General features: G+C 35.3%; 1 protein-coding gene across 1 annotated transcript in view; it reads left to right on the top strand.

Moving 5' to 3' along the window:
- AP4E1 (adaptor related protein complex 4 subunit epsilon 1) overlaps positions 1–14,626 on the top strand; it is a 57,132-nt gene that overhangs the window by 27,673 nt on the left and 14,833 nt on the right. Inside the window, exons 12-16 of the mRNA XM_054565430.1 lie at positions 996–1,108; positions 1,211–1,329; positions 5,280–5,582; positions 7,416–7,530; positions 11,939–12,062. Of these exons, the coding sequence (XP_054421405.1) occupies positions 996–1,108; positions 1,211–1,329; positions 5,280–5,582; positions 7,416–7,530; positions 11,939–12,062 (774 nt within the window). The remainder of the gene's footprint in view (positions 1–995; positions 1,109–1,210; positions 1,330–5,279; positions 5,583–7,415; positions 7,531–11,938; positions 12,063–14,626) is intronic.

Raw genomic sequence — 14,626 nt, 5'->3', positions numbered from 1 at the left:
TGTCAAAAACAGGAATTTATAGACTTCTTAGGGGGCTGGCTTTTTTCTTGGCTCTTTTCATTCACTTGGTCAGTATTGTGAGCAAGAAGATATAGGAACCGCTGCCCAGTTTCTCTGTGAGTCCCTCCTTGTCTTTGATTTACTTCCTACTCAGATTCTTTTTCTGAGAAAAAGTTCTTGATGCTCTTTTGAGAGGGAGGAGATCAAGATGCTAAAACTTATTCTTTAAAGGGGTTGGCAAAAGTAGATTTGCATTGTATGGAAAATAATAAATAATAATACAAGAATAAGCTCTTGTGTTTTGTGTACTCACAACTGTAAACCTCCTTTTGCTTACCCCTGTATTGTTTATATTAGAAATTTCACAATAAAGTATGTAGTTGGTAACTTCATTCATGTGGTACTTTTCTACACAATAGTTTTTTAAAATTCAGAGGAACTTCTACACGTCACAGAGATACTCCATTCTTTTTAAGATGTCTGTTGTTAAAGCTAAGAATGAATGAATGCTGTTAATCAAATTATCTTGGAAATTGCTTTAGTTCTAGCCAGTGCCATAGCTCTGGCCAGCAGAATGATAAAATATTAGAACTGAAGAGGAACAGATTAGAAAGAAGGTTAAATAACTTACTTGTTCAAGTAGACACATCACAACATTTAGCCTCTCTGAAGTGTATGTCATTTTCCATTATTCCTTGTCTGTAGTTCGCTGGACCATTTCTTTAAAATATTTTACATTTATTTATTGGATACCTTTTGAACAAGGCAGAATGCTAGATAAAGCAACATGAACTGTTTTTTTAAGTTTATTAAATAAGATTTATTGAGCACCTGGTTTGCATAAAACTGGAGTATAAAACAATTTCTTAGCAGAAGTTAAAGGTAAAAATGCCAAACTAGGATGAATTGGGGGTTATTTTTAAAAGGTTGATACAGAAATGATAATTTTAGTACGTGGCATTTGGAAGTGTACATGTTCTTAACACTGTGGACACATATGCTCCTGACAATGCGTGGTTCATTCAGACAATGAATGCTGTGTTTTCAGTGGGAGGAGATGTAATGCATCCTGATATTCCCAATAACTTCCTGAGACTGCTAGCAGAAGGTTAGTAAACTGTTGTGTTCTATAAAGATTTTAAAATTAAATGTTTTATTACAGAGTCCTTAGAGAATTTAATGGAAATTAAAATTATCAATTTCTTTGTAGGTTTTGATGATGAAGCAGAAGATCAGCAATTAAGACTTTATGCAGTTCAGTCTTACCTCACTTTACTAGATGTGGAAAATGTGTTCTACCCACAGAGATTTCTTCAGGTTATGAGTTGGGTGAGCAAAGTACATTCAGTCATAAATGTTTATAACATTATTTTTTATAAAACCAAATACTAACAATATGTTCCCTTCAGAAGTCATTCAGTTCTGCTTGGGTAACTCCTTCAGCTGTCAATTTTTTTCCGCAGTGGCTACCTTTTGTCACCTAACTGTTTACTTGTCTGTTCGTTCTCCCTACCATCTCACGTGTCTAGTCTTTTAAATATGGGTATTTGTTGTGTTTTCTTTGTGAATCTGTATTTGAATGTGTGAATACTCATGTATCTGTGATATATTAGTTAACAATTACTGCATAGTAATGGTACCACAAACTTAATGCCTAAAACAACATAAATTCATTATCTCATAGTTTCTGTGAGTCAGGAGTATAGGCATGGCTTAGCTGAGTTTTCTGCGTAGGCTCCTTAGGGTTGCAGTCAGGCTGTTGGCTGGGCCTGCTGTCTCATCTGAAACTTGACTGATGAAGGATCCACTTCCAAGCTCAGATACCAGTGTCTTCAGCTCTAAAACTGTGGGTTTGAGGTTCGTACTGTCTATTGTAGGGCTCTTGAACAGCCTTTAAATTTTTGCTATGTGGGCCTCCTGACATGGCTGTTTGCTTCATCAAAGCCTGCAAGGGAGATCATCTCTTTGTAAGAGGGAAGTCACAATGTTATGTACAGTTAATATAATCGTATGTAATCACATACATCCCATTCCTTTGTGTATTCTTTTTTGTGTATATGGGTGTTTCTTTATGGGGAAGATTTGGAGAAGTGCAACTGCTGGGTCATAGGATATGCACATTTTAATATTTTAAGTTTTGCCAAAACTGCATGTTAACTTAAATTTTACCCAGATTTTTATTTAAGAATTTTAATCTTCTTATGTATGGGAAAGTTGAAGGACTAGTATAACAAGTACCCCTGTACTTCCCTTCTAGAGTCCCAGTTATTATTTTTAATCACCTTTGCCTTACAGTATCAACACCTATATCTTGGTCTACCTGTATACAGTTTGTTTTGCTGAACCATTCAAAATTGAATTGCAGATATCATGACACTTTACCTATAAAAATTCAGCATGAATCTCATAGGAATGACATTGTTCTAGATAATGATAAAACCATTGTTATACCTAAGAAATGTAACATTAACTTACTAATATCACAAAATATTCTTATTCAGATTTATTTAGTTGTCCAAAAATTGCCTCTTATGACTGTTTTTCTACTCTGATCCTAGATGTAGTCAGGGTTTACAAATTATATTTAGTTATGTCTTTTTAGCCTTTTAAAAATTTTATAATAAGCCTTAATTTCTTTTTGTTTTCATAACATTGATTTTTTTGAATGAATACTGTTGACTTATAGAATGTCTATCATTTCTGTATTTGTCTGATTATTTTTGGTTCAGTTAAACATTTGTAGCAAGACTCTTACATCAACAAAATTATGTACTTCCCAGTACATCATATCAGGATGCATATAATTTCAGTTCTTCCAATTATTGGTGATTGGAAGTTTCCTTTTCTTGGTGAACATGTTGACCTTCAGATCTGTCCACTGTAAAAGTGTACTTTCTCCTTAGTAATTTATAACTGATCTGTGAGTTGATTCTGTGAGGCTATGTGAACGTTTTTTTCCTCAACTCTTTCACCTGTGGTTTGAGCACTGATAATCTTTGCCTAAATTGGTTATTGTGTTTGGTGGCCATTTGTTCTTTATTCCTCCATGAATGTGACATATCATTCCCTATATTAAGGGTGTTTTTATTTCTTTCTACAGCTTATAAAACCTGTACATGTTTTGCTAGATTTATACTTAAATATTTTATTTTCTGTAGAGCAGTAGTAAATATATTTTTAATACTGGTTTCTATATATTTGTTGCTACTACTAGTACTACTACTGATAGATTTTCATAATTTGGTCTTGTACCCTGCAATCTTGCTGAAGTCACTTATTAATATAAGATTTTTTGGTAGATTTCTTGAAACCTTGTTAAGAATTTTTGCATCTTTTCAGGAGGGGTGTAGGTCTGTAGTTTTCATATTTTTCTACTCTATCTTTGGTTTCTATATCAAGGGAATACTGGCTTCATAAAATGAGTTGAAGGTGTTCTTCCCTTTTCTATTTTCTGGAAAGATTGTGTAGAAGAGAGTTGTTTAGTTTTTAAGTGTTTGAAAAATTTTCTGTTATCTTTCCTGTTACTGATTTCTAGGTTGATTCTATTGTTAGAGAAAATACTGTGTAACTTCAGTTCCTTTTAAACTGTTGAGGTTTGTCTTATGGTCTATGATACGGTCTGTGGGTTCTTGAAAAGAATAGGTATTTTGCTCTTGTTGGGTGGTATGTTCTGTAAATGTTGATTAAATTCTTTTGGGGATGGTGTTGAGACAGCGGTGTTGAGATTAACCATGTGACTTCCACTGACACGCTGAAGGGGTGGCCTTGTTACTGCTGACACTGGTGAAAATCGTGACTCTCCACAGGCTCCCCCTGACACCGCCCTAGCAGAGAGGGGAAGGGACAACTCTTTATTCCAGGTGAAGGTGAGGTGAGGGCTTTCTATGTGGTCTTTACAGACACTGCAGAGGAGGGGCCTCCACAGCTTGGTGGGGGTGAAAGCCCTAACCCGCCCCTCAGCCTTCTATGTCACCCTCCTTGTGGGGGCGTTGTGGTTCCTCTTATGGCCTGGTCGGGTTGAAGTCTTGGCTCTCCACTCTGCCTTTGCTGCTATGGGTAGGGCTGCAGTTTTTTCTGTGTGGTACTTGACTGGAGTTGAAGGGTTATGGTTTGAAAGTTTTCTGACTTTCTGGCTATTTGGCTAGAGGACAGGCTTTTCCTGGAACTTTCTTGTTTCAGCCCGCTGGTGTTTCCAGGTTGTTCTCCAATACCCAGTCTGGGGTATATGAGGCAACAGATAACTCACTATATTGTTCCTTAGGTCCCAAGTCCTTAGCGATCTGCCTTATTTTCTTCACCTCTCTGAGTCTTCTAATGTGTGTTTTATATATAACATCAAGGGTTTTTAGGTGTATTTAGTGGGAAGAATAGGAAAAAATGCTTCCTCTCCATCTTCTCAGACATAAAGCTACTGAGTTTTGAACTGTAATTTAGGTTACCTGCTCTTCTAGAGAGGTAACCACTTTTATTAAACCACTCAAAAACTTATCTTACTACTTACGGATTGAACTTAGTGAGTCTTATTTCTCCTTTGTCCTCTCCTTGTTACTTGCTATACATCTTCCCTTGACTGTCACCTCACCTCCCTTTTTTTTCTTGTTACTGCCAGCATTACACCAAAGATATGAAAATACTTCATAAATACAACTTACACTCCATGAATTTCAGTTTATTATGATTTTTAGACCAATAGGGTTATATATCACCTGGATAAGTTAGATGTAAGAAAAAGAATATATAACATTTCAGTGACAGATCAGTATTCCTCAAAGTTCTTGGATCATTTCCGTCCAAATCAGCTGATGCTTGCTCAAAATGTATAATGTAGATTATCACCAACCATACTAAAACAGTATCTGTGGTTATAGCACAGAAATCTGTATTTTAATGAAATACTTCAAATGACTCTTATGTATATTAGCATGTGAGAACCACTTGTTTAAATGCTTATTGGAAAATAATAACAGAATATGAAAGTGCTTGTAAGAAACAACAGCCAAACCTGGAAGTTCAGAAGAAAGCTAACTTGTAAAGCTGTCAGTTTTATATATTGTTAATGAAAAAAATCTGGAAAACATTTTTGTATTGGTTCCAATTCTTGGTATAATTTAGAACCTAAAATGTACAATTGTATCTTTTTGTAATAATTTCTTTACCATAAGATATGTTTAGTATAGATTAAATTCACTTCAGCAGTAGGCACTTTGTCTAGATTTCTGAGTATAGTTTGCTGTGTAACTTGATATTTGTATATAAACATCTCCTTGTTTTACTCATAGGTATTAGGAGAGTATTCCTACCTCTCAGATAAGGAAACTCCAGAGGAAGTTATAACCAAGCTGTACAAGTTACTTATGAATGACTCCATTTCTTCAGAAACAAAAGCCTGGTTAATTGCTGCTGTGACCAAGTTGATGCCCCAAGCACGCTCTTCGAACATTGTTGAGAAGTTAATCCAGGAATTTACTGTATCTTTGGATACTTGTATGAGACAGCATGCATTTGAATTAAAGCATTTGCATGAGAATGTGGAACTTATGAAGAGATTGCTTCCAGTTAATAAGAGTTGTGAAGACATGGTGGTAAGACATCTGCATTCCATCATTTTAAAATTGTATAATCTTTAAACAGGATATATCAAAATACAGTTTGTGTAGCACTTAAGATGAAGGTTGGAATTTTTTTCACATTAGTATGGAAGAATTTGAGAGTTTCAGTTAAGTAATGATTCTAAATAGGAATTGAAGTGTATCTTTTCTGGAGAACTTCAGTGAAGAGATTTATAGTTTTTGAAAATTTCTTTTAATATATAATAGTTCAAGAATTTTTATCTCTGTTGAACTTCTCTAATACGTCATTTTATTACTCTCTTTGAGAATGCAAAATACTGTTCTCCATTTTTATTTTGCCCACCTACTGTCTAAATTCTTTACTACTTTGGAACCTGACCACCTACTTTTCTTTCTCCCACCCATCTTAACCCAAAGCACTTAGTTACTATTCACCCTCTGAATTTTGTACCAGTCTCTCCCTCAAATTGGTGTAAATCAGAAAACGTCCAAAAGGAAACCAGAGGTGCTCAAATTTATATATGTTAGATGTCATGTAGTTGATAAAGAGGAGAGGATGGGCAGTATTCCCACTAATTCTGAATCAGATTTTCATGACTTGTATTAATTTTGATTCATTAGTTCTTTCAACAGCTCCTTAAAGACTGAGCCTTGCTTTAGCATTTGATAGACATTTCAGAAACATTCATTGAAATGATGAATAAGTATGCTGCATATAAAATTAAACTATGAAATAACCCCACTTCCCGGTTTCTCCAAGAATCTTGTTGAAACTAAACCTTTCCAAATTCAGACTGCCACTTAAATGTTTGAAAGTTATGTGCTGTTCTAAATTATCTGAGCTGTTTGCATACATTTGGCTAAATTAGGAGAAGCAAGTCTCTGGTTTCTGAGGTCATTGCTGCTATATCCTCTTGTGTATATCTCATTTTTCTTTCTCTCCTTATTTTTTCTCTTCTCCTTTTCCCCTTACTCCTCACTTCTTATTTTTTTCATTGAATTATTCTCTTGTCCTTTTCTATTCCTGCTGAAATTAAGTAATTGAGTAGTTTTCTATAGATTTGTGAAAAAGCATTTTCAGGCAGAAAGGAATTGAATAGTTAATCAAAGGCCCTGTGGGAGTCCAAATAATTGCTTCTGAAGAGGTCCACATCTCAATCCCTGGAACCTGTGTGTATGTTACCTTACATGGTAAAAGGTACTTTGTAGATGTGATTAAGTTAAGGACTTTGTGATGGAGGAGATCCTCCAGAATTATCCAGGTAGGCATGAGATAATCACCCAAGTCCTTAGAAAAGTGAGGCAAGAATTCAATGAAGAGAAGGCAAAGTAGCAATAGAAGCAGAGATCAGAGGGATGTGGCCATAAGCCAAGGAATGCTGTCAGCCTCTCAGAAGCTGGAAGAAACAGGAATGTATTCTCCCCCCAAGCCTCCAGCAGGAACTAGTATTGTCAGCACCTTGTTTTTATCCCCCAGCAGCAGGAAACTAATACAGATTATAGCTCACAGTGTATACATCTTCTCCTCTGGTAGGTTACAAGTATCATGAAGGCAGGAACTGTGGCTTCCTTTGTCTCAATCATAGGACCTAATATTGGATGCTCAAAAATGTATTCCTCAGTGCAGTGAAATTAATAATAGCTTAGCTGAGTGATTTCATTATAGATGTTACAGGAAACTAGGAAGTTATGATGCACTTTTGGAACTGAAGTTCTGTTTTTCACCTAAAAATTGTTTTTAGGGTATATATGGGCTGAAAGTACTTGTGGTACTTGTGTGAATGTATAGTCTACTGTTTAGGGTAAGTTTTTTTAATTCTTAGTTTTTGCTTCAACTTGATGCAGGTAGATGCTTCCCTATCTTTTCTGGATGGTTTTGTGGCTGAAGAACTCAGTCAAGGGGCAGCACCTTACAAACCTCACCACCAACGGCAGGAGGAAAAGCTTTCTCAGGAGAAAGGTAATTTTTTTATGTGCTTATAACCTAGATTAAAGGGACATCTTTTTTTATGCATGTAAGTAAATAATTGAGGATATTTACTTTTATTTTCCCTCTTTAAATCTATTTGTGACTTGTTTACCCTGACTAGGCCCTGTGGTAGAGGGCTGACAGATGTTAGCATGAGCATATCTGTGAAAAAATTTCAGAAAAAACTCAGGTTACTATGGGCTAGTGATTTTTCATTTTCATTCTGAGCAGTCTTGTGTATCTTAAGTGTTACAACTCTTCCAACAAAATAGCTGATCAGTGAAGTTTGGAACAGCTAAGAAAAGAAAGAATAAAACTACATTTAAGAAATGCAGCCTGTCAGGGAAAGAGCATTCTGTCGTGATTTTATTAAAGAGAAAATTAATTGTGATATTTGGATGGTGGATAGAAAGTATGCATATGAATAAAAGGAGACTATTGAATATTATTATCTCTACAGGAGTTCTGAATGTTAATACTGAAAAATTTAATGCTGAAAGGTCTTTTTTGCTTCTATTTATTACGTAATGATGTTGCTGAGTACTGAATAGTTTCCAGTCTCTGTGCTAGGGATATGAGTACAACTAAATGGGTGATCCTAAAATGGGACCAAAAAGTATAAACATTAATAATAGGCTTGATGTTATATTTTTGTAGGAATATTTGCTCTTTTAACGTTTTTGACATTATTTAGCGCAGTGATACCAAATGGCCTAGAAAATTCAATTTTTTTTCAAAGGGTAATTGATTTCCTTCCCATTAACACCTCACATATAGGGTGGGGCAAAAGGTTTTACAGTTGTATGTAGCAAAACAGAGTTTATTCTTGTATTTCTATTTATTATTGTATTATTTTTCCATATGAACAACTGTAAACCTACTTTTGCCCCACTCTGTATTGATAAAATATGTGAGGGGAAAAATAGAGTTTGGAAATTACAATTGCCCAACCTGTGACTCTAGTGTGTATAGAGGCCTTATGACATCCAGAGTGAAAATCTGGAGTTCCAGAGTGGGAGACGTTGTCCAGTTGCTGTATTCCTTATTTTCAATATGTCTGGGACCACCAGTTGCTATTACTGCAACTCAGGGGTTGGGTAGGGAAGGGGAGGTAGGACGAGGAGCCTAATTCCTGGCACTGCCTGTCTCTGTTTTTAAAATAAGTTAAGTGGCTGAGTAAATATAATAGATAGTCCTGGAATTCCCCAGCTAATGTATTCCTTTGCCAAGTACTCTTTTTCCCATAGAACCATCATTATAAATGGGGTTAAGCTCTCAAATTAGACTCTTCCCCTCTCTTCCCAAATCTATTTTTCAAAAGTTTTCTAAAGTAAAATTAAAATTTCATGAGCTTAGACTTTCTGTTACATCATGGAAAAAGAAATCAATTATGAGACAGGACATAACATGTGCTTAATAAATACTTGAGGAATAAGTTATAAAAATTATATTTCTTACAGTTGGACAGGCTATAAGGCAGAAAATAAAGAGTAGGGGGAAAATAGGTATTTTTGACTTTATAAGGTATTAATTCTAGAATCCTTCAAGTATCAATCAGATCTCATACTGATCTTACCTGAGATTTTTATAAGTCATTTGAAGAGAGTAGTGGTTAAATGTCACTTTTATGAATGATACTTAGCTCTCTTGGGAAGGAAAATACCAAGTTTATAATAAATTTCAGGAAACTATTGTAGGATACTAAGAATTGACAAAAAACAGATGAGATGGTAGGGAACAAACTTTTATTACGAGTTCCCACCCAAGCATTTAGGAATCATTATGGATTATTCTATTAAGACATTATTTGAATATGTTGTATTTGAATATGTTGTAGCCCCAATGTTAAATAAAATCAGAAATAGCAAGTGGAAATAGCACTATGATCTCATGTGTACAGAGCTGTGGCTTTTAGAAAACCAGATCAAGTTAAAATTGTTAGTCTCTCAAAAAAAAAAAAAGCAACTGGGATGACAGGTATAGCCAAGTGATCAGGTATAAAGAAATTGTAGGATAAGGTAAGATAAAGAAAGAGTATTCAGATTGTAACTGGACTTTTGGGGGTGATCACTTTAGAGTGTATACAAATGTCAAGTTAGAATGTTGTACACCTGAAACTTACATAATAGAAAAACTTTAAAAGGAGTGTGAGTATAATCAAGGCCTCTGAAGTCATGAAGGATACAAACAGATTAAATATTGAATTTCTTACTTACGCCTTGGGTACTTTATATTTTATCTTTCACTTGGGTTACTTTCTATAACTTGTAATTCCCAAGGACTCTCTCTGCCTTTAGCTCATGCCTTCTCTTCTGTATGAATTGCCCTTTATTTCTAGTTAACACCTAAAAATCTTTGGCTCTTCTTATCATTCACTTCTGTAAGGATCTTAGGAAATTTTCACTAAAGAATAAAAATAATGTGGTTTGAACTTCATTCTCAACCTCAGGCCTTTCAAGGCTTTCCATAGATGACCATCTTGAATTCTTTTGCCACAGGATGAGCATTTTATGTGACTGTTCTCCAGATCCTGTCCTCTTCCTTGTCTAGTCTTTTCCTCTATTCTCTCAAACTCCCAGCTCTAATTTTGAATTCTTTCTGTTCTTTTCTTAAACTCCTTATGCTTACTTTACTCTTCAGCTTAAACTCTGTGTTGTGCGCAGGAATAATTTCTGGAGCTATACACTTTTACTGGAAGTGTTAATGCAGAGGCTGAATGACCCACTGTCACAGATGCTATTAAAAAGAGGCCAGTGTAGGATAGAAGGTTAAACTAGATCATTGAAATGCTTAAAATGAGAGGATGTTTTAGGTGAAAAAGATCTTAGAAAGATTTGGACAAGTGGTTTTCAAACATGATTGTGAATCATAATCACAAAGAGAGTTTAAAAAAAATGATACAGAGTTTTGAGCCTCATTACTAAACCTTCTGTATCTAAATCTCTGAAAGCTTGGCTGTTATGTCCAAAAAGGTCCATGGGTGATCTATGAAATCAGCTTGATTCTGGCTATCAAATCAGCATTTGGAAACTGCTGACCTACTCTGAACCCATCAAAGAAATTAAGGGCTAATTCATACATCCAGTTAACACCTGACCTATATCAAGAACTCATTTCTCCTGCTTACTAATCAGCCCATTACTTTTTTCTATTACACATTGATTCCTCTTCTATTTCATTCATTTACCTAACAAATAAACATGCATTTATTGAATGCTCTTTTGATTAGATGCTGTTTTTTTTTGGAGAGGCAGTATAATATAGTAGTTGAGAGTGAAGCTCTGGAACCAGAGTGTCTGATTTCCTTTCTGGCTGTATCATTTCCTATCTTTGTAATCTTGGGTAAGTTCATGGCAAACTCTTTGTCACAGTTTCTTCATTTGTAAAATGAGGATAATAATTATAGAAGTTCACATTTATATATTCTAAGATACTTTTTATGATTTAAGAATGCCCTTTGTATTACAATCCAGACAGATCAAAAAGATGTATGTGCCAGTTAGGTTTAGGTTTATTTAGCTAAGTAATATATTAGAAAACAAATAAGCATAGTAGGGCCTTATGCAAAGCAGGTTATTACTCTTTCCCATTAAAGGAATTCGTAAGTAGGCAGCCTAGGATTGATGTTGGCTTCATGAATATAGAAGTGGAAGGGAGAGATGAAAGATGTTTATTTTTCTTCCAGGAGGATTCCTCCCAGAGGTTGTGCACAAAACGTGTGCGTAATTTCTTTGGTCAGAACTCAGTCAAATGGCATAGGAGTTGGAAATGTCATCTCTTTTCTGTGTGGCCATATACTAGCTAAGAATCAAGGGTTCTTAGGAGAGAGTGGATATTGGCATCTGCTCTACTGCAATAGCAATAGGAGAGTTCACGGCTTTGATTGAATTCACTTGGGTTTAAACTCAAAGGAACCTGAACCTAAGTAAACCTTGTTCTTTGTCAGTAAGGGAGATTTCACACCGAGGGCTATGTTTGTCCATTTGGTACAGGAATGTGCCATTTTGTTAAGCAAAAATGTGGTCATCTCTTCATTCATAGCTTAAACATTTTTGCATGAGAGCAGGAAGTGTTCAGTAGATCTGGTTTATCAGTTGTCTATCCTAATTGAATTCTTTCTTAGCTTCTAAGGGAGGTAAAATGATAAAAATGGACTGTCTTTGATCAACTAATGATATGAAATAGAATTAAATAAATCATAGCTGCTTTATTATTATTATTATAAATATTTGGTTAGGTCATCTCAAAAGTCCCTTTCAGTTTAAAAATTGTCACTGGATTCTCATCTTCAATTATTTTATTTCAGTAATGAATGGTAACTTTGATAATTTTTGCTTTTTAAAAAGTAATTTTTGCTTTGTTTTAAAGATGAACCTCTGTTATTGTTTTAAAATTCTAGTTCTCAATTTTGAACCATATGGACTCTCCTTTTCTTCATCCGGCTTTACTGGACGACAGTCTCCTGCTGGCATTTCTCTGGGTTCAGATATATCTGGAAATAGTGCTGAGACAGGGCTGAAAGAGTAAGTTCCTTTTTATTAAAATTGAGAACATGGGAGCATTTAAATGTCTTTAAATGTAGAAGAGATCCTGAAAGCTGAATCTTGTATGGGTTTTGTTTTAGTTGTTTTTATTTATTGCTCTCAAAGTGTTGATAATGTATAGTATGTCTTTATACCTTAGGAAGCTTGCTTATTTCTCAGGCAGCATAGAATGTATACAAGCTTTACACATAGTGATGATACGTGTGTTGTTATTACATAGTCTATGTATGTGTGTATATATATTTTTTAAACAAGTATATGAAAACTTACATACCCAGGTGAGTTTTGAGCATATAATTCTACATTTCTTAAAAAAAAAAATTCTACATTTCTTATCATCTATTATTTATAACCATCTCATTGGAAGATTGACAGATGCAGGGATGAAGATAAAATAAGGTGATTGACTTCAGTTGGGAAAGTTGTGTACTCAAAATGCTTTTAGAGCTTCTTTCCCACCACCTTGAAAATGGGTGATACATATGTCTAAATGTCTTATGTGCAGCCAAACTTTCATTCTTTTAAAGTAGACTTTGATACTGGGTTTATAAATATATTGCTTTTGGAAACATGATTAAATTAATAAAATGAGATAATTATGCAAAGTGCCTCATTCAGTCGAATACACAGTGATTGATAAATGGTAGCTGCTGTTATTGATATTCATTGCCAAAAAAAAAAAAAAAAAAAGTGATTGCCCTCATTATCCAAAAGCTGAGTTTTTCAGATAAAATTTGGAATCAATCTGGATGACTTTGGTCAATATGCTTTTGTGATATAAAGTAATTAAAAAATGGCTTTCCTATTCTTAGCTTTGTCTAAAAGAGTTCAGGTGTTTTGAGTAATGACAGCATTGTTGGAATAAATGTGATAAAATCTCAACGGTGACAACTTTGAAGGATGACATTTGAGTTTTCACATCTTCATTAAGGAATCAGTCACCTTATCTTATGTTCAGCTTTGTATTTGTTGGTTTTCCAGGGAGATGGTTCTAAGAAGTATTTCTCAGAAGAAAGACACATAGATTATGAGGAGTATAGGATAGTATGTTGCATGAACTGGCATAAGTTCAAATTCTCTTTCTTAGACTTTTTTTCCTGCTTTCTGGATACCCAGACATTTAATTTTGGTGTTCCAAGCATGGGAGAGAGAGAATGATTTGTAGGCATGTGATAGCAATTAAATGCCTCAAATGGGGCACATGTCGGGGTGATAGCAATTAAGTGCCTCAAATGGGGAACTGAGGGGCAAGGGAAGAAAAGACAGAAATCCTCCAAACCCAAGGAAGAAACCTAGTCCTTTCTACCTGTACATCAATCTACAGCATCTGCTTTTTAGTATTGAACTGGGATCTGGGGGACTTGTCAGGGCCTTGTAAATTTTATATGCATGCATGTGCTACCCTCAGAGAAATGACATTTGGCAAAGTAGTTAAGGAGTTACACATATGCCATATTATCATAAAACGGAACACAAGGGGTGAATTTAAAATGCTGTTCCAAGGAGGACCACAGCTCACACGCTATTTTAGATTAGGAACCTATATGGTAACTGGCAAGGTGGATCAGCTTTAGAGAGGAGATGGTCACTCTTCTGTAGTCTCTGCCAAGCTGATAATATGACAGTAGCCAGCCCAGTTTAGAATTACTTTCCTTAAGCCCTATTACAGCCAGCACCCTACCTCATATGGAATTTCTAGAGCTGAGTTAAAATATATCTCTAATCTTTTGAAGGTTGCTTGGCCAGAATTTACTTCTGTTTGAATGGTCTAATTCAAAAGAATACAAAGGTATACCATATAAAACCACAAATTACATTTTTTTTTATTGTCAAAATTTATATGAAGGTGACTCATGTTAAATTCTTTTACGATATGTGTCATCATATTTTGTATATGAAGGTTTTATGCTACCCTCTTATTTATTTTCCTATTTTTTTAGACTGTATAAAATACATGACAGAGAAAATTTATGTTGATAATAGACATGTTATGCAGAGGAAATAAGCCAGAAAATAGCTCAAGGCTACTTTCAGGCTTATTTTTCTTCCCCTTTCCCATTTTGCTTATTGTCCTGGATTGGGTCCCCTGAGAAGCACACAGCATGATGGAATTTAGCATGTAGAATATTAAGGGGTGCCTTGGGATCAGTACCTATGGAAGGAAGGGGAAAGAGGCAGGTTTGGGCAAAGGAAGAAGTTAAGATGTGATACAGTGCCAATGACAGCTTTTACTGACCCAGTGAAGAGTTGTTAAGCTAGGATGGCCCTTCAGAGTTGTACTGAGTTGGGCCAAAATGGGTAGACAAGGCTCTATTCTTCTGTTCATTGGTCACTGCATGCGGGCTGCCCCTGGAAGGGGCATTATCTTCGGTGAGGTGGCCTCGTGCCCCTAAGACAGTCCCTGAGGGGGTTGCACTGCCAACAATGGGGACCGTAGAGTCCTTCACTGAACTCATGAAAATCTGGATGGAGCATCCTAGTGTCCAACACACCTGCCTTCTTCTTTTCCTTTTCTTTTTTTTTTTTGTTAAACTAATATTTGA

The sequence above is a fragment of the Pteronotus mesoamericanus genome, unplaced genomic scaffold (genome assembly GCF_021234165.1).
Source record: "Pteronotus mesoamericanus isolate MK-2021 breed Mesoamerican mustached bat unplaced genomic scaffold, CSHL_Meso_final contig_164, whole genome shotgun sequence".
Classification (NCBI taxonomy): Eukaryota; Metazoa; Chordata; class Mammalia; order Chiroptera; family Mormoopidae; genus Pteronotus; species Pteronotus mesoamericanus.
This window is presented reverse-complemented; position numbering and strand designations above follow the sequence as displayed.